Source organism: Nicotiana tabacum, chromosome 17 (assembly GCF_000715075.1).
Source record: "Nicotiana tabacum cultivar K326 chromosome 17, ASM71507v2, whole genome shotgun sequence".
In the NCBI taxonomy this organism is placed as follows: Eukaryota; Viridiplantae; Streptophyta; class Magnoliopsida; order Solanales; family Solanaceae; genus Nicotiana; species Nicotiana tabacum.
The window spans coordinates 97,674,626-97,694,388 of record NC_134096.1 but is presented as its reverse complement, the minus strand read 5'-3'; the positions used below and the strand labels follow the sequence as shown (position 1 = coordinate 97,694,388).

At 37.2% G+C, this 19,763-nt stretch overlaps 1 protein-coding gene and 1 pseudogene across 1 annotated transcript; both read left to right on the top strand.

The window, feature by feature from the left end:
- Positions 1-2,087: 2,087 nt before the first annotated feature.
- LOC107790531 (uncharacterized) lies at positions 2,088-8,538 on the top strand. The gene is made up of 7 exons (XM_016612462.2): positions 2,088-2,406; positions 2,543-2,637; positions 5,643-5,760; positions 5,892-6,010; positions 6,946-7,132; positions 7,274-7,417; positions 7,985-8,538. Exons 1-7 carry the CDS (start codon positions 2,131-2,133, stop codon positions 8,273-8,275), a joined length of 1,230 nt encoding a protein of 409 aa, XP_016467948.1. The 5' UTR covers positions 2,088-2,130; the 3' UTR covers positions 8,276-8,538.
- Positions 8,539-10,510: 1,972 nt separating this feature from the next.
- Positions 10,511-14,444, top strand: LOC107790532 (putative WRKY transcription factor 3; annotated as a pseudogene).
- Positions 14,445-19,763: the final 5,319 nt, after the last annotated feature.

Below are 19,763 nucleotides of genomic sequence, written 5' to 3'. Positions count from 1 at the left end.
GCCTTCACGCTGTCCACAACGATGATGTCTTTGATGGCCTTGATTTTATCGAGGTTAATCTCTATTCCCCGATATGACACCATGAAGCCGAGGAACTTGCCTGAACCGACCCCGAAAGCAAATTTCTCGGGGTTGAGCTTCATGTTATATTTCTTTAAAATCTCGAATGTTTCCTGCAAATGAGTCAAATGGCCCTCTGCGCGCAGGGACTTAACTAACATGTCGTCAATATAAAGTTCCATTGATTTTTCTATTTGTTCTTCGAATATTTTATTTATTAGGCGTTGGTAAGTAGCCCCTACGTTTTTCAGCCTGAAGGGCATCACATTATAACAATACGTTCCATATTTGGTGATAGATGAAGTCTTTTCCTGGTCCTCCGGGTTCATCTGGATTTGATTATACCCGGAATAGGCATCGAGAAAAGAGAGGATCTCGTGGTCGGTCGTGGCATCGATCATGCGATCGATGTTGGGCAGCAGAAAGGAATCTTTGGGGCATGCTTTGTTCAAATCCTTATAGTCCACACACATTCTAAGTTTGTTCCCTTTTTTAGGGACTACAACTATGTTGGCTAGCCATTCGGGATATTTCACCTCCCGAATAGACCCTACTTTGAGAAGCTTGGTTACCTCGTCCTTTATGAATGCGTGCTTTCTCTCGGACTAGGGTCTTCTCTTTTGCTTCACCGGTCTGAACCTGGGGTCCAAACTTAGCCGATGCGTCGTTATGTCCGGCGGGATATCTATTATATCTAAATGGGACCAGGCAAAACAATCGATGTTATCGTTAAGAAATTGAACGAGTTTCTTCCTGAGTTCGGGGCTCAACCCCGTTCCCAAGTATACCTTTCGCTCGGGCCAGTGCTCGATTAAAAATGTAAATATAGATTGGAGAGAATGCAAAATAGATAAGGTTATCAGGAACAATGAATCTTAGGATTCAACAAATAGAATCAATCTAAGGAGTCTGAAAGAGCGATTTTTTACTGTAGAAGAATATAACACTTTTATTACAATATAAGCCTTAGAAAAAACTTGTACTACAGAAATGATAACCAAGCCCTTTTATAGTGGAGGGATTTGGCTCTAAGCATAATAAAATAAATATTCAGTGGGAGACTCATGATAAGTCAGCTTTTCCATAATTTCTGCCAAGATTCTCTCTAGTAGGATTGCAACGGCTTTTGTCTGCGAGCTCGATCTTGCTTAGAACCCTCGATTTTGGTTTGAGCTTGATTTCGGCTCGAACTTGTGAACTTGGTTCGAGCCCGATCCTGGTTCGAGCCCTCGAATTGATTCGAGGTCAATGTTGGTTGGTCTCTGGATTATCAGCATGATAGGTCTACTCTGCATCATGGTTCGATTTTGATTCGAGCTTGATAATGATATCGAACTCGACACGGATCGGCCTCCCCGGGTTCGAGGTTAGTTTGTTCCCCTTCGGGATCTTACTTCGATAAATTACCGTTCGAACTCGATCGGACGTGCCAAGGCCGAAATCTATTTCGACCGTATACACTCATATTTTTGAGTGACAGTTGAGTACCGATAACTAAAATAATAAATCATTACGCATAAATTGAAACATAGATTGTAATTTTAAAGTATAAATTGCTATTATTTCAGACTTTAGTTTTTCGGTGTAAAAAAAAAATGGAAACGCAATTTTAACTACTAAAATAAAAGAGACAACGGCTAAATCCATTAGATTTATATTAAATATATTAAGTTATTAATTAAATCAATAATTCGAAAAGATTAAAATCTCAAATTCTGACTCTGTCCATGATAAAACATATTTTTGTGCTTAAAGGCCTATTAATCGTTTTATTTTGAATAGAAATGACACAAGGTAGTCACTCTAAAGAGCTACTATTTAAGAATTAGCCAATATATACTAAATTTTAATTTTTCAGGATAAAAATATTCTGAGTTATTCTTAAGTTAAAATTTTTAATTTAAAATTTTAGAACGGCTACATCTGCACTTGTCCCTTTTATTGAGTCACAAGGAAGGACTTTCTTATGGCGGGTCGGGTTAGGGGAAATGGGGCTAGCTTCCTAGATAATCGGATAAGATAATTTACAAATGGTGGCAATATTAGGAAGAAGCGTCCCAAATTCTCTCCATGGCAACAACGTCTATGTCAGCCATTTTTGTGCCTCCCACTTCGCCCTCCGTCACACGAAAGATAAATCTAAGTTCAGGGAATGACAAATTTGTTATTCCGCAAATATTTCCATTCCGGTCTCCGAATTACCAGTTTAGGAAACCGCCGTCATGCTCCAGTTCCAATGGCGCGGCGGTCCAAAGTAGTCGAAATACAAGCGAACTACCAATAAGTGTCGACGCTCTTCAGCGTTTCATTCGCCTCAATTTGGGCAACTGGACCGGCTCTTTCCATGTTAGCATTACCTCTTTCCAACTTACTCTGTTGAAATGTTTTTATAAGTACTTTTTTCAAATGTCTTTCTGCTGGATGAGCCTCATTTGAAGTTACGTGGCCTTTGATTCCGTGATCTGCTTAATTTAATTTGCAGCAATTTGATGGTCATGGCAATTTGATGCATAAAATTACAACGAAGCTTGCGGTGGGCTCTTATGGTGAAGATGAACTGATGAGTTTACTACAAACGTGAGCTCCTACTTCCATTCTTCACTTTTTCTGTCGTAGATAACTGTTGGTAGCGAGCTACAGGCTACTAGTAATTCTTTATGTCTCCACCTTGCTATGTTTCCGATGAAAATCAGAATGTAATTGCTAGAAAGTAGAAAGAACTACATTGGAACTTAGGTTAATTATCCGTAACATTTTGTAGCTCCTTCCCGAGTATATATGTTTTCTAACTTCGAATGCCATAGAGATTACAATGTATACACTTCATGTTAGGTTATAGTAAAATGATATGTAGGTGAACTTTAGTATACTAGTATCTATGAAGGTGATAATGACACATGATGATTTAAATATTTATTTATATGAAGGAACAATAAAATTTAATTAATGAGAGAATTTTATGTATAATAATACAACAATCATCTAAATGCCGAAAAATATTATTACAATAGCATAATACATGAATTTAACATAAAAGGACATCGTCAAAACTTACACAAATGATCAATTTTGTCATGTTAGTTAGATAATTATGTATTATAGTTTAAAAGTATTTAATGTGATGGTATCTTAACGGACACTTATTTGTGGACAATATTTTTTTGTGTATGTTTCCTCCTAATGCTTTGGTTGCTCCGCCTTAACCAAAACTCTTGTTGTCGATCTTGACATCTCTCTTGAAAATGCAACATACAGTTGTTCGTACAAGAAAACATATTGCGGTAAATATAGTCCAATATTTAGGATGTTTGTCCTTGTGCTTTATTTGTTATATTTGCAAAACATAAATATACTAAAAATTATTTTCACACAAATTTAAAAAGATATTCCTTAGTTTCGGAAGACGAAAGTTGAATTCAGGGATAAGAATATACTTAGAAGCACATTGACCAGTATCATAATTTCTGCATGTGTGACGTTATTGTCAAAACTTTTATATACCATCTGTGTGCTATTACATAAGCTATTCGGCGCATCTAAGTTTTTCAGTAGCATGACAGGCATATTCTTTTTCAAAATTAACCTATATACAATGAAAGATCAATTTTAACTTAATCTATTATATATACGGTGACACTAACATACGTAAGAAATAATAAACTTGACAACAAACATGTATGGTAGAAGGCCATTTGGTATTAAAGTATTCAAGTTCTTCTTGGTATTAATTATTGGTATCATTTTCTGCTAAGTCAAAAACTGAAAAATATTTTATTTTATTATAAAATTTTGCAATTAATCTTTTATTTAGTTGATCAACATATTCATTTCTGCTAGCTACGATATCTTTTTAATTCTATCATGCGATTTGCACAAATTGTGTTTTAATCTAATGATAGAAATATTTCTCTTATTAAATGCACTATTATTATCACTGGGATTGAACACCAAGTGTTCAGGAAAAATCAAATCATCTTTTATTGGATGCTTTTCTTCGTTTCCGACACGAAGCAAGAAGACACTGAATACTGGATCTGTTCACTAAGATTTTTTTTTTAACTTGAATAAAAATTTTACTCATATGATGAATTTAAAAAATAATTGAATTGGATTCTCTTGATAAATAATTAATTAAAAGATTTAATTATTTGGTTTTAACATAAAAATAATTTATTCTATGTTGATTCAGATCTTAATATTAGTTCATCTCTTGTTTTGAATATTTATTCTTAATTATAATTTTATCTACCATAAATTTTATTTTCAAAGAGTAAAAAGATTGATATGACATTTCACTTTTAGATCTTTATGTTTGTAGAATCATTAGTGGTATTGACTCTTACCAACCATTTTTTTTCTCTTTCTCACACATTTATATTCTTAAATATTTTCATAGTTGTTGTTTAATAATTGGATATTTTTCAATATTACACGAAAAATTGATAAAATAACATTATTTGAGTAGGAAAATAGTTCAAATATAATGCAAAAATATATTATCGCGGGGGTATTTTTTTCTCAATTTCAACTCTTTATGCAATCCATTTAATATTACTTTTTTTTTTAGGTATTGGACATTATGGAGTAGTAATGTATTGTCAATACGGAGGATTCTTATGGAATTGATTTCATTAAACCTTCCTACATATTTTTAATAAGAATTTAATAGACAAAATTTTATTAACTTTAAAATCTTAAATATTAAAAATTAGCAAAGAACGTATTATAGTCCAAAAATAGGTTATTGCAGTTATGTCCTTTCCCTATGAGTTCTTTCGCTTAATATTTTAGGGCTATTTTGGTATATTAATATTGTATTTAATTATGCTTTTATAATAAATATGCTCTCCTTTTTCTGAATGGATTAGGACAATATAATACATTCTCAAATTAAATTAGTAATAGGACATTATAATACGTTTTCGAATTAAATTAGTAATAGGAATTTTTAAAAAGTATATCCTAAAAGTAATAGGATTACATGACTAAAGATATTTACTTGTTCAATTTTATATGAATTAGGCAGCCCGAAAGTAATTATACTAATAGGATTCCTAAAGGTAATCATGGAGGATTCCCAATGTGTAGTATTATGCCCTAAAACTAATAGGATTATAAGACTAATATCAAGAATTTCGGTTATGTCCTTTTATTATGAGTTATTATGCTTAATATTATAAGGTTATTTTTGTAAACCGACATTGTATTCATGCTTTTATAATAATATAGATAGAAATCGACGTGCCTTTCTCTTTTTCTTGTTTGTGAATTTTGAGAAATTTTTCATTCAGCGTCGTGCATATCTATAAGTACAAGTAGCTTTTGCGAGCACAAAAACCAAAATTTTCCGCTGTTTTAAATACAGTAAATTTGAAGCCTTTATTAGGAAGGCCAAAGTCCCACATGCCTTTCTGATTCATAAGCCCCTTTACTTTCTAGATGTTTACCTTCCATCCATATAAAATTAGTTAACAGTGGTCACTGGTCAGTAATGTAGGGTATCCTCTATAACCTCGGATACTGTAATGTTTGTCCACTGTATGGTTTGGAAGACAAGTAAACTAATTGGGTTCAAACTTTAGGTTGTACATCAAACAGCCTCAATCTACCACTTCATTTTCTGGTGATGATTCTGAACCGGAGTGGTTTGAATACAAAATCAAAGAGACCAACATGTTTACTGTGGACAAATATCAACAGGTGAGCTTCACTAAGACAGAGAACTAACTTACATCCACTCACTGGTCATGCTTAATTGAGACTGTTATCTACAATTTTCTTTGCTTTTCAGACTTTATTGCATTTGAGGTACCACTAAAAGTAGTTTGCAGATTGGCTTCTTCCCCAAGGAGAAGGCGTATGCACTAAGATATCAGACTGCTGGCATGTTAGAGACAGTGTTAAGACAGGGAGTGCTTGGTGAAGATGATATTGGAGAAGAATCACCAAGGTAACTGTTCTTAAGTGGAGATGACTCAATGGATAAGCTGAAGTATCAGTTCTGATGAAATCAGCGGTTGAAATTATGTTTGCTTCAAGCTCTATTTTGGAAATAATACCCTGTGTGGTCTGAATGTTGCTGCTTCTAGCTTATCTTGGATGTTTTCGCCTTGTCTCTTTTGTGTTTAGATTGGTGTTTTTGTCCCTTGTGAATGGTATCTGCTGAATTCCAAAAGACATACTCTCTAATTTTCGCCAAATAATTTTGCTCCTAATGAATCATGGCTACTAGTTATTTTGTTTAACATATCAGAGAGGGCAATGTAACAACTATCATAATATTCTTGAAAATTACGACATTCTCTTGCAAGTTGAGTGAGGGCATTCAAGGGCCGTGTAGATATCTAGCTGACTGTTAAATAATATTTTGGATATTTTCCTATTACTATATTTTAACCTTAAATTTATTACAGAATCATTAAGTTGTTTTGATTAAATAATGGTTTAGTTACATTTTAGTTGAGCAGATGAAAATGATGCGGATATTGTAAACTTCACAAAAGAGGACGAATTACATGCAATATGTTGGTTGGATTTTTTTTTTGGGGGGGGTTGAAGTTGTGTATGTGGATATAGATGTATTCGGTACTTCCTGTGTTTGTCCTATTATTTGATCCCCTGTTGAAATATGCGTGATTTTTTTGGAACATGCTTCCTTGCATTCTATTGCTTGAATGCACACAGGAACAAAAGTTCCAAACTTGGAGTTAAGAGATAGGACTTGTCGTAAGCTTTATCAGATGAAATCAACTATCATACTTATTGCCTGTCACATTCACGTAGAAATTGTAGACCATCTTTTAATATCCAATTGCATAGGTTATGGACGCTGGGATCTTTTCCCATAAAGGACTGATACATATAATTAATTCTTTTCCTTCACAGAAATCTGAAGCTTCCCTCTAAACGGCCTTCTATTGTATGTGAAAATTGTCTTTATTCACTGGAGAAAGATAAGCGAGTGAGAGCCTTTCATATTATGGACCCAAAAGGGATTTTGGAAATGATTCTAGTTTTCCTTGAAGAAAGAGGTAACGGAGAGGTCATTCCTCCATCCTTTGACAATTTCAAGGTACTTTTGACTTGAAAGGGGAAGGGTTGCCCTTCTATTCTTCCATTAGACTACTAAACATAGTTTAATTCGACATGTTAGTTACCTAAACCAAATGATTGTTCTTATGTGTAGCCATTGCGTTCTATGTTCATCTTGTAGGAGGATTCCGAAAGGCTTCTGCCTCATCTTGGAACTTGGAAAGGTCATTCGCTAACAAAGCGTACTGGTGTTTATGGAGCAACAATTACTGAAGCAGATACTACTGCTGTTCTTGAAATGAACAAGGATGGCCAGCTAGTTCAGGTTTGTTAGCTCCTTGCAACAAATTCCTTCTATGCAAAGGTTAGAATGTAATGGTGACCATACTATTAAATGAGTCACACTGCCCAGTTTCCTTGTGACACTGATGGAGTCTCTCCTGCACATTCTTTGAGAAACAAATCTAAAATAGTTTAGTGATATTTGTATATGCTTTATGATTGGATCCTCTGCTCCTTATGAAGCATGTATTTCTTGGTAGAATGGAATTGTCACCATAGGCTAAGCTCAAATATGGAGAGAGAGCATCTTTGATGTCATTTTACCGTTGCTCCTGAAGGAGTCCTGAAGGAGGATAACTAATACTACTAACTAATGGTTCACAACTCTCTTATGATCTTTTGTTTTCAATTCTCACTGTATAACTCTTTTCGGTATCTCTCAAGTTAATTATCCAAAATAATCCGGAGGGTGGGGAAGGTTCTGATCTTTTCATTTTGCTTTAATTATTTTATTTTTGTTTTAGGCTATATGGTGTCTGAAATGAATATATTTAATGTCTTAGCTTTTGGCTGCCAATTTACTTTCCTTTTATTTTCTTCTTGAATGAAGGATATCACGTCTACTTCTGGTACGAGTAAAATTACAACCAATGTACATTGGACGGGTACCATGTCGAAAAACCTAGTGACATTCGACGGTGGTTTCCAGCTGAGTTTGTTACCTGGAGGCATTTACATGGGATACCCATCTGATGTGGCCAAGAGTGTGCAAGAATCCAGGTCATTTCATCTGGAGTTTTGTTGGCTTGAATCGCCTGGCAAGAGACAAAGACTCATCCGCACTTATGATGTAGAGGGCCTGGCTGTTTCATCTACATATTTCATCGAGTCCAAAATCTGAGTTGCTTTTCCTGATTCAAAGAGAGCTGATTTTGCTCCTACATGAATCTTTTTCCAATTTGTATCAATTATTACGGAAGATAGAGTAATTGTGTCACGTTATTTTTATTGATTGGTGCTGACAAATACTCTACTACCCAATGTATATAGAATTGAGCATTAGAGGGTTCAGTGAATATTTTGCGTCTTGGACAGGATAACGAAGAATTGCATTCACTATTTTTAAAAATATCCATGTAAGCCATTTCCGTTAACCTTGAAAAACTGTTGTTGTACCGTCGACTGCAATATTCTATCTCACAAACTTCCATCCTTTTCTCAAGAGAGCCAAATGCACATGGAAGGGTCATTGATATATAACTTTGTTCATTGAGCTCAATGGATTGGCTATGACTTGTCTAAGTTAAATAAATACTTCCATTTGAACTTGGGGATGGAAAAGATTTTACTTTTACTAGATTTGGCTTCTCAAGACTTTAAGCTGAAAGGTATTTGATGGTGAATGACTCCTCAAGTTGGCAACTTGCCTTTTGTCATAAACAACTTATTTGAGTTGTTGTAGCAAGGACAGAATATCACTTTATTTTATTGAACTGCAACTTGCTTGCATCTTTTTGCCTTATTTATTAAGATACTTTTGCAGTTGGGCCACGTGTACGTTATTTGACCCCTCGAATTTCGATCAGAGCTAGAGTAACATGTAGCCGACATGTTTTTCTTTTTTGTTTCATAAAATTAATCAGAGAAGAAAAAACTATAGTAATTCTTTTTTAACGAATTTCATGATATTCATATCCCAGATTTTCTTTTGAATCAGCCGACTCTCTTCTTGATAATTTTCCAATTCTTACTCCCCAAATAGAAATCATTTGCTTTTTCTTAACAAATTAACTTCTATGCACGGACAATTTCAAATAATTAAAAACTAAATACAAGTAATATTTGATAGCAAACATTGTCTGTAACCTATAAAAGATGGTAAATGATTTATTACAGCAAATAAAATCACGTTTATAGTATAAAATTGTTTAAGCTTTTATGTATATATAAGGTAAATTCTTGTCTAAATTGCAAACTAGTACGTAGTAAAATATTAATAATCTACTTGGAGTAATCCACTTCTCCCAAGTAGCAGTTGGTAGGTAAACAATTCATTGTATATACACTGATGTAGTGCAGATGTGTTTTGCCCACTCGCCTGATATTCTTATCCGTTTATTAACAAGTTGCAAAATACTTCAGTAGTTATTTATTCTTCTCCTCTAATATATCTAAAATCTTAGTCTAGTGAACAATTCAAAGGATTTACTTTAATAATCTATATTTCTCAATCAATTTCTTCCTTTATATTTTCTGGCTAAATTTTAGTTGTTATAGATTTCAATAACATAAATATGAGAAGTTCAGTAATATAGCATGACTTAGAATTTCAAGGATCTTGTATTGCTCAGTAATTTGATGTGTTCTTTTTTGGGCAGAAGAAATTAGTCCGAGCACCTAATTTGGATTTGGCTAAAAACTTTTTAAAACCTATAAATCTAGAATTGCAGTTAACCTATGTAAGATAGTAAATCCTGCGCTACTAATAGTTGTGCCAACTCCCACCAAATGAAAATTAGCTAGGCTGCCAAACACTACTATTAGAAACACTTTGGACAAATAAACAGTTTTTCAAGAATTATTTAAAGTTTTTGTGAAAAAAAAATGTTTTGGGATTGTTATAGTTTTCTTCCTATTTTATTCTTTTAAAAAGAATTTTCATGAGTGTTTGTGAGAAGAAAAACAACTTCAATAAAATTACTCTTTCCGATTCTTTTCTAATGTTGTTTTAGCAACAACAAAAAAATTGGTCAAAAATAAGTATTTCATTTTTGGTAACCACATTAATTCTTTTCCTTTCAAATTTATCCTTGCTTCAATAAATGATCTATATAATTTTTTTAAAAAATTCATCCTTAACCAGAGATGCAAGATAAAGCTGCGTACAATAGAGCCTTGTGGTCCGATCCTTTCCCGAATCTCGTGCATAGCGAAAGCTTAGTGCACTGAACTACGCTTTTTTAATCCTTTAACCATATCTTAGATTCAAGAGCCGAGTTGCCTTTAATATAAATATCTTTTTAAATAGTGGGTGTTTTTACCTAAGGAAAAATAATGTATATATTGTTATAAATATATTTTTAAGTAAATTAAGATATTAGTGAGGAATAATAAGCAGCCAATTTAGGATTGGTACAAGATACGAAATGCAAAGAAGGCAGAAGCACAGCGGGAAAAGAAAGGTACAATAAGCAGGTCCCAGCAGTAATTACGCCATTGACGAATGACGACTGCAGTCCCCCATCATATGCGCTACGATTAGCCAATATATAAACGTCACAGCCAAAAGCTAAAAGGGATAACAGAAAAAGCAACTCCAAATTATAAGAGCAGAGCTAATTGTTTTTTGTGAAGACTAAAAATGGGGGAAACAGGGGGAGCTTCAGCGATGTCGTTTCCGGCGTTAACAATCCCACCTCGGCCGTCGTTCGAATCCTTTTTTAGTAACATGCCTTCTTTCAGCCCAGGCCCAATGTCCCTAGTTTCCAGTTTCTTCTCCGATCAGAGCCCTGATTCATCTGATTATCCTTCTTTCTCCCAGCTTCTTGCCGGAGCTATGGCTTCTCCACTTGCAAAGCCGGCCTTTTTGCCGGATAATTCTGGAGAAGGAAGTCAAAAGAACTCAGGGTATAAGCAGAATCGGCCCATGGACCTTGTGTTGGCCCAATCTCCTTTGTTCATGATTCCACCTGGTTTGAGTCCTTCTGGATTGCTTAATTCACCTGGGTTTCTTCCTCCACTTCAGGTAATTATCCACTCAATTGTACATTTTCACTTGCAAAAATAGCCAAAGATTTCGCCTTTTTCTGTTTTAATTTAGTGGTGTTGATACTTCTGTAATTCAACTAATGCTATGCCAAGTCTTTTGTAATATTATACTTTTGTTACAGTCTACAGCTGGTAAACTGCTTCCAGAGTGCGAAAAAAAAAGTTTTTTTTTGCTGGATTAATCTTATTAGTAATTCAAATCTCACTGCCACCCATATATGAAAAAATAGATTTTAGATTCCTAGCAAAATTTTCTTCATTGTTCTGCCTAAATTTTGAAACATCCCACTTTTGGGCGTTTCCACTATTAGAAGGGACTTTTGCTACATAAGTAAGCTAGAGTCTGTGAATTATATGATGCATCCAATGGTATTTCAATTTGTTTGCAGAGTCCTTTTGGAATGTCACATCAACAGGCTCTAGCACATGTTACAGCACAGGCTGCATTTTCTAATTCTTACATGCAAATGCAAGCCGAAGATCAATGTTCGTCTCAGGTGGCTTCAGCAGAAGCATTAGGACATGAGTTGACAACTGAGCTAAAGGAAGCTTCTTTGCAGCTAAAGGAACCTTCACAAACTAGAATGGACAGCGAACCGTCGGACAAGCAGGGTAAGAAATTTGAACTGCAAGAGTTTTCTCAATCTGAGAACAAGCCGTCTTTTGTTGCTATCGAAAAACCAGCTTGTGATGGTTACAACTGGAGAAAATATGGCGAGAAGAAAGTAAAGGCTAGTGAATGCCCTCGGAGCTACTATAAGTGCACACATCTCAAATGTCCAGTGAAGAAGAAAGTCGAGCGATCTGTTGATGGTCACATAACTGAGATCACATATAATGGCCGGCACAACCATGAACTTCCTCAACCAAACAAACAAAGGAAAGATGGTTCCGCTTTGGTTGGTACAGACTGCTCCGAAGTTCGACCTGAGCATGATTCACCAGTTATGAATAGCTCAGATGGGTCTTCCCATACACGTTCTGACCGGGTTTCAAACCAAATGGTATCTGAACTTCTTGTGAAAAGCGAATATGATGAAACCAAAAATGTTTTAGTAGCAGTAGATGAGGGGCATGATGGACCAAATGCAAAGAGAACGTGAGTCCTGCTTTCATGAGTAAAGAATGCCCCATCCTTCTGTTCTAAAACAAGAAGAAAAACTGTAGAGCAACAAAAGTATGATCTAATTCAGTTACTGTGATGCAGGAAGACGGCAGTTAAGACACTACCTTCATCACATGGCACAGTTGCTGAATCCAAGATTGTTCTGCAGACAAGAAGTGAAGTTGATTTCTTAGATGACGGGTACAAATGGCGGAAGTATGGGCAGAAGGTGGTAAAGGGGAATCAGCACCCAAGGTACTTACATATCTTCCGCTGCAAGATTCTTCTCAATCTTACGTTAGTCGCTGTTCTGTATATGAATCTTATATTGCATAATGTTTATTATACTGAAGAACTTGTGTGTGCTTGCTAATTTCCAGGAAATGATGCTAGCTTATCTCCTTGTCCTATTGAAATATGCCAAAACCCATAGTTTAGAAACTTTGTCTATCAGGATTTTACAAACTACTATAGTTCTGAAATGGATACAGTGTGAAGTCTGATAGAAGAGGAAACTTTATACTGCGCTTAACAATCAATCAGGCCATGTTTTCTGGCGCTGAATTATAGTAATTTTGTTGATGAGCATGACTAATGACGACCACTCTGGAACTGCAAATGCAAGTTGTAGGACCAACTTTTTTCAAATAATATAATAAGGAAGACTGTAAAATATAGTTATTTGAAGTTATGGGTCATCAATTTTTTTTCTTAATTCTTGGATTTCATTCTTGTTAATATGATGTGCTATTTTTAGTGACGTGTGGGCAAAGACAGCCATAGTCTTTTAAAGGTTTTATTTGCTACCTGATCACCAAACTAGATCTCTTGGTTTCAGATCACCAAACTAGATCTCATGTTTATGATAGGGGATAATAAATCACAAAAGAGAGGGGGGGGGGGGGTTTCCTTTCTAAGCTACTCGTTTGCTTTTGCCTGTGTCGCCTTTCTTTTCTTTTCTTTTACGAGTCCAAGTAGCTATGACAAACTTTCATCCTGATAAATCTGTTCAGAATCAAGAGAGACAAAATGTAAGTCTGGTTCAGCTGGAAAATAAATAGAAAAGTGGATCTTGGTTGTAAAATGAACATCTAGTTTGCCGGCTCATAATCCTTTGTTAGTTTTGAACAATGAAGAATTTGATGGTAATAATTCAATAATGGCTTTCGTGATTATTAATTTGGCCTGTCAGACTTTGTTTTTGAAACCTCTTGGACAATGCAAGATATTGGAATCTGATAGGGCAGTGGAAAAATTACAATGTATGTATTTTTATGTGAAAGCACGTGGCAGAGTTGAGAAAGTTTTTTATATGCATCTGATAAAATAGACAAGTGTTATAACATCCTTTCGCGATTAGAATTAACTGCTACAATCAGTTTGCAATATCTAGTTTGAGCACTTGGTAGTTCTTTGTTTTTCAGAATATGATTTCACATGTTACTGTTGAACATTTTTAAAACATGTGTTAAAATATGTGCTGGAACTGGTCATTTATTTGATTACGGTTCTTTTCTTAAGTTGAACGTATCATCCCCTTATGCATCCAAACTTGATATACAGGAGTTATTATCGGTGCACATATCCTGGATGCAATGTCCGCAAACAAGTCGAGAGGGCTTCAAGTGATCCAAAAACTGTCATAACAACCTATGAAGGCAAGCATAATCATGACATTCCCACTGTTAGGAATAGAAACAGCCAAAGATAGTACTCAGCGTTCCAAAGTAAAAGATGGTGACTTCGAGGCCTTTATTTCACAAAGATATTGATTTTGGACACAACAATGAAATAACCGTGTGTGAAAGGATTGCAGCATAAGTTGCATTACCAAAAAAGGGTGAAAGGATACTGAGATTGCAGCATAAGTAGCATTACCAAAGGTAAAAGAGTGAAAGGATACAGGATTGAGCTGCTAACTTTTGTACCAAATAGTCGGTCTTTTCTTTCGAAAACCTCATGCTTGGTACCCATGAATCTGTTGGTAGTTCTCAATAAGTATTTATAAATTCGATACTACTTTCTGAAGATGTCTAATAAAGAAGGTTGTAATAGCTTGTCCTTGCCATTTAAGCTTCTAGACCAGCAGAGTACATAAGCTTATTCAAGCAAAGTTGTCAACTTTTGATACCATATTTTTACCTTGTAAATTATAACTTATATATAGTTTGCATCTCTTAACGATCCTCCTTAAAGCTGAGTCTATTTTAGTTATCACTTTATAGCTTGTTTATTAGGTTTGTTGGCAGTTATGATAATTTTGAACTCTAACTACAAGAAAAAGATTATGGCTTAACCTCTCGGAAGGACGATCAAAATTTCTATTATTATTATTATTATTATTATTATTTGATAACTAAGAGATCTGACCAAAGAATTACTATTACTATTACTATTATTATTATTATTATTATTATTATTATTGGTTCTTGATGGTTTGACCAAAGAAGCTGAGAAAGAAAAGAATTATTTATACCTGGTGTTTAGACCAACTCAATGAATCTACAACATTTATCTTTATTTACACTTTTATCACTCAAATGTAGTTAATTAATATGCATTCTTACCACAATAGACTAATTTGTCTATTGTACAACTAGGAAGTACAGCGTGATATATCCTCCGTCCTTAAATTGGAAAACCTATTCCTATGTGAGGCCTCAGATCATCTCTACCTCTTCGACAAATTTGCCTTGATAGGGCACCAATAAGAAAAAAACGAAAGAAGTTGAAATTGGAGGATTTATTCGTTTAGTCTATATATAACGGAGTAATATCCTTGATGTATGCGACATTGTCATTGTATACGGGTAAAATCGGGCTCATGGTACATCCCAATCTCTGACAAAATAAGTCAAGCTCGAGACATGATGACAGGGAACCGAAATCGAGGCAAAAGTCTCATCGAGTCAGAATCGGGGGCAGGAAGCCCGCCCTCGAGAATATCGGGGTCATGGTTCGGAATCGGTCTTAGCCTTGAACGACTTCGAAGAACATTGTCAGGCAACCGAGCATAGCCAACGGAAGGCCGTAATATCCGTGACCGGCCGGATATCACGGCGGAGATCTCGAAACGTATCGGTGAAGAATCGGCAACCAGTTAATTTGAAGGATTTTTTATCTTTTATAAAGTTGTACCTATAGTAAAATTTTTCTACTCCATAAAGGGGGGTCTAATAATTCATTAAGTACACTGTAATACGCATTCTAAAGCAATATATTATTATTTTCTCTATTATTAGCTCTTTCTCTTATTCATCAGTGTTGGCCATAGCGAGCCCGCATCGAGGGCGAATATTTTACTTAAGGCTGAAACTATCTAACTTGTGTGGTTTGAATCCATCTTATCTTTGTTTGTTCAATTTGACTTAATTTATCACTTTGTATCAAATTAATCTGCGTATCCTTAAAACCACTTACAAATTTAATTGCTATCCAATTTTGAGGGTAAACAATTATATAGCTCATTAACTAAATTCATACATTGGTGTGATGGTGCATTTTATAAATCTCTTCCAATATTGTTATATAGCTCGTGAGGTATGAATTTAGTTAATCATCGAGAAATAATTGCTTGGAAGAGTGTTAGATCGAGTGGATGAGCCTTGTAAGTTGTAACATCGTGATATATCCCATTATTTTTAAAGAGTTTAAGTTTTACGAGAAATGCATAAATGTATTACACAATAAGGTTAAATTTAGTGGGCGTTTGGACATAAGAATTGTAAAAAAAATTTAAAAAAGTAATTTTTTTTTCAAGTGAAAATAGTATTTGAAAATCAGTGGTGTGTGGACACGAATAAAATTTTGGGTTGTTTTTGAATTCTTGTGAGTGATATGAGTGAAATTTTTGAAAAATAATTTTTTAGAGTTTTTCAAATAATCAAAAAAATTCAAAATCCATCTTCAAATGAAAATTATTAATTTCTGTTCCCTTAAGACATCGAGCCCAAAGGCCACCTCTATCCGGGTCCAAGGAATCACTCTCACTGGGGACTGTCGTCCAATGACAAACCTGGACAGCTCGGGCTACGAAGCCCGGGGGAACAAAACCTATTAGGCAGTGCCCGAACTTCAAAGGTTATGACCATCTTTATTCGGGGACTATTGTCCCGGGCAAGCCCGGATGGCTCGGGGTAATAAGCTCATTGGGAAACACCCGAACTTAAAAGGCTACGGTCATCTTAGAACGGCTCGGAGACGTCCAAGATCCGTAATCAAAACACAAGGCCTTCAAAATTTCTAAACCGGTTCGAAGGCTGCCCTCGGTAAAATTATAAAAAATTCTAAGTAAACATTTCGGGGAAAGATTCCGGTCATACCAAGCCCCCCACGAGTCTTAAGCAAAATAATATCGAAAATGAACAATGTTCGAACCTCCGAATAAGACCTAATTATTACGTGCTAAGGCATACAAAATCTTTGCAATCATATAGAAAAAAGCAAAACGAAACAAGCTTGAAAATTATCTAAGGAAAAAATCCTTTTATATATATATATATATATATATATACACGTAATTTTTTACAAAGGTCAAACGGCCTCAACAAAATGCAAAAGTACAAAAGCCAAAAATTACAAGGCACCTAAGAAGCCTGATCCTCACCAGAGCTCGTCTCATCACCAAGACCATCACGGTCTTCTCCGCCCCCGGATCCGCCGGAAATCTCAAAGGCTTCTTCGTCCTCGGGATATGCCAACTTTTTGGCCTCGGCCTCAAGCCCCTTAACATTTTTGATCTCGGCCGATAAATCAAAACCCCGAGCGTGAACCTCCTCGAGGGCCTCCCTTCGGGACTGTCACTTCACATATTCAACAATGTCTTTCAGGCGGTCTTGGGCTGCCTCAGCATCGACTTTGTACTAGGCCACCATCTCATTGGCATCGGCCTTGGCTATTTCATCCACTGACTTGGCTGCTTTAAGCTCCTTGGCCAGGGTCTCTCGATCGGCAACAGCCGAGCTCAGTTGAGACCAGAGCTCCTTAATATTTTGGGATCCGGCCTCAGCTTTCTCCCTCATCGCTCGAAGTTGAGCCTCCGTCGAGGCCAATTGTGCCCGGGCAGTCTCCTTTTCCAAGGCGAGGCAATCCATCTTGCCCTTCCACTCTTCGGCCTCGACCTTGATTACATCTATCTCGGCCCGCAGTTGGTCTATCCGATCAATCTTCTGTTGGACCTGCGGGTTCTGACCATTAGTCACCATGTCTAGCTCATCATAACTAACTTCAAAGATTTTTACCTGTTCCACCAGGTCGGCGTGTACTTTCTGAGCCGCGTCTAACTCGGCTCGAAGGCTCTTAGCCTCTCCTTCACGTTGCTCATTGAGAAGTTTGTACATGTCTCTCTTCTCACCAAGCTCTTTGACTTCGGCCTCGAGTTGGCTCAGCTCATCCCGATACTTTAGGAAGGTTTCATGGTGAAGCACCGAGCCCTGCAAATATGAGAAGAAATATTATAATAATCAAGAACTAAATCTGAAAAATGAAAAAGTTTGGCAACACCGTACCCGGTTCATCGCCTGTTGTGCCTCGTTGAACAGGTATGGCGCATCCACCTCGTTTATTATTTCCTGGTCTTTGTCGGTTACCAGGCACCGAAGGTAACTAGCTACCCCAACAGGGGAAAAAAGAACCCGGACATCCTCCGGAATAGTGATGATAATTGACCACTTCCGACCAGGATCCGCACTCGGGGAAGGGAACCGGTTGACCAGTCTCGGGCTCGAGTTAGGCCCACCTGCCTCCGAGGCTGAACTTTTCTTCGGTACCTCTAAGTCACCTAACCTGGTGGCATCTTCCATGGCGGTGGAATCCATGCCGTAAAAAAAGTAGCGGAGGGGATCAATTGCTCCGCGGACCCCCTCATTGGGTCGTTCTTTCACCGTTTGGGCCTCGTTGTAAATAGAATCGGTAGACGAGGGTGACTCGGTAATGTCTATCACACCAAGTGCCTCCCCGCATCCTGGGAAGCCTCAGCGACGGCCTCCTCCTTGGCCTCCCTAGCCTGAGGAAGATTGGCCTCGTGGGTCTGTAGTTCAACGGCCACCTGCTCTTCGCGGGGCGACGGCTCGTAGGCCATAAAAACAAAAGGCTCTTCCCCATCGGACTCGTCCCTAAGCCAATAGAGCAAGTCCGAAGCTGGTGCTCGGGAGCTGGTGTTTTCCTTTGGCTTGCGCATCAAGTCTTCTCCTTGTTTTTTTTTTCTCTGAGCTCGGGGAACTCGGAGCCCTCATCCTTTTCCGCTATCCGTCTTGCCCCGGAGCAAGAGACTCAACAGGCAAGTCCTCGTCCCCGACCGGAGGCCTAAGCTCGACATTCTTAGGCAAACCTGCAAAATAAAGTAAAGGAGATAAGGACGCGATGTTAGAAGAAAAAGTTCAATACGACTTGTTTGGGAAAAGAACTTTATCATGGGAACGGGCCTCCCAACGGCCTTTTGAAAGTTTGTTCCATGAGCGCTCGGAATAGGGCATCTGTGACACAATGTCGTCGACCCACTCCTTGAGTTGAGGGATAGCATTCGGAACCCGAGCAAGGGCTACAACATAACAAGCACCGATAAGAAAAAGGAAGATAAGGCATAAAATCGACGCTTAAAGGGAATGCTTACGTGATGCATTACACTTTTCGGGGAACGACCTCCACTCGGCAGGTACCAGGTCGATGGTCCTCACTAGAACAAAACATCCTTGCTAACCCTGATCCTGGTCTTCGTCGATGCTCGAGAACGAGGCTTTGCTGGCCCGGCGTACTAGCTTTATCAGTCCCCCCTACCCCCACCCCGAAAGATTCGGGGACTATACAAGCGGAGTAGATGATCGATGGTAAACGAGCATCCATAAATTTTGTTCATAAAGAATCGGAGGAGGATCACGATCCTCTACAGTGATGGATGGATCTGTCCAAGGCATACATTATACCTCCTGCAAAAGTCTAAGATGACCAGGTCTATCGGGCCCAATGTGAAGGGATAAATGTAAACACTTAGATATCCCTCGACATGGGTGGTAATGACCTATTCGGGGTCGGGGACCACTATGTCTTTGTCGGCCCAATTGTAATCTTTTCGGACCGTGGGGAGGACATCTTCGGTAATTGAGCAGATGTATCTCGAGGCCTCTTCACGCCGACCCTGTATAGAAGAAGGCTTCTCAACCTTGAAGTCGTCGGTGACCGAACAACCACCGGGAATGAACATCTTCAAGGGGGGCTTTTCCGCCGGCTCATCAATAACTGTATCGGGGACGATCTCCTCGATCTTAGTGGTCAGTCTCGAAGAGGAAGGAGCATCCTTCTGAGGAGCAAATTTTGAGGTTTTTGCCATTGTTATGGAAGAAAAAGCTTGGAAAAGATGGAGAAAGATTGAAAGTTGAAAGATCAAACTTGTTGGATTGAGTAGGAGATGAGTAAAAGTTTTTGCAAAGTACTGAAGAATCTTGAGTAACAGAGGTAAAAACACTAGAAAGTATTGAAATCCTGAAGGTACGAAGGTAGAAGATTTGGTGTAAAGTGAAAA

What these genes read in the sequence shown, in the direction of transcription:
- LOC107790531 (XM_016612462.2), top strand. Translation starts at nt 2,131, where the DNA reads ATGGCAACAACGTCTATGTCAGCCATTTTTGTGCCTCCCACTTCGCCC. An exon ending in ACTGGACCGGCTCTTTCCAT is followed by an intron (nt 2,407 to 2,542) that starts GTTAGCATTACC and finishes TTTAATTTGCAG; the next exon opens with CAATTTGATGGTCATGGCAA. An exon ending in AGGATGGCCAGCTAGTTCAG is followed by an intron (nt 7,418 to 7,984) that starts GTTTGTTAGCTC and finishes TCTTGAATGAAG; the next exon opens with GATATCACGTCTACTTCTGG.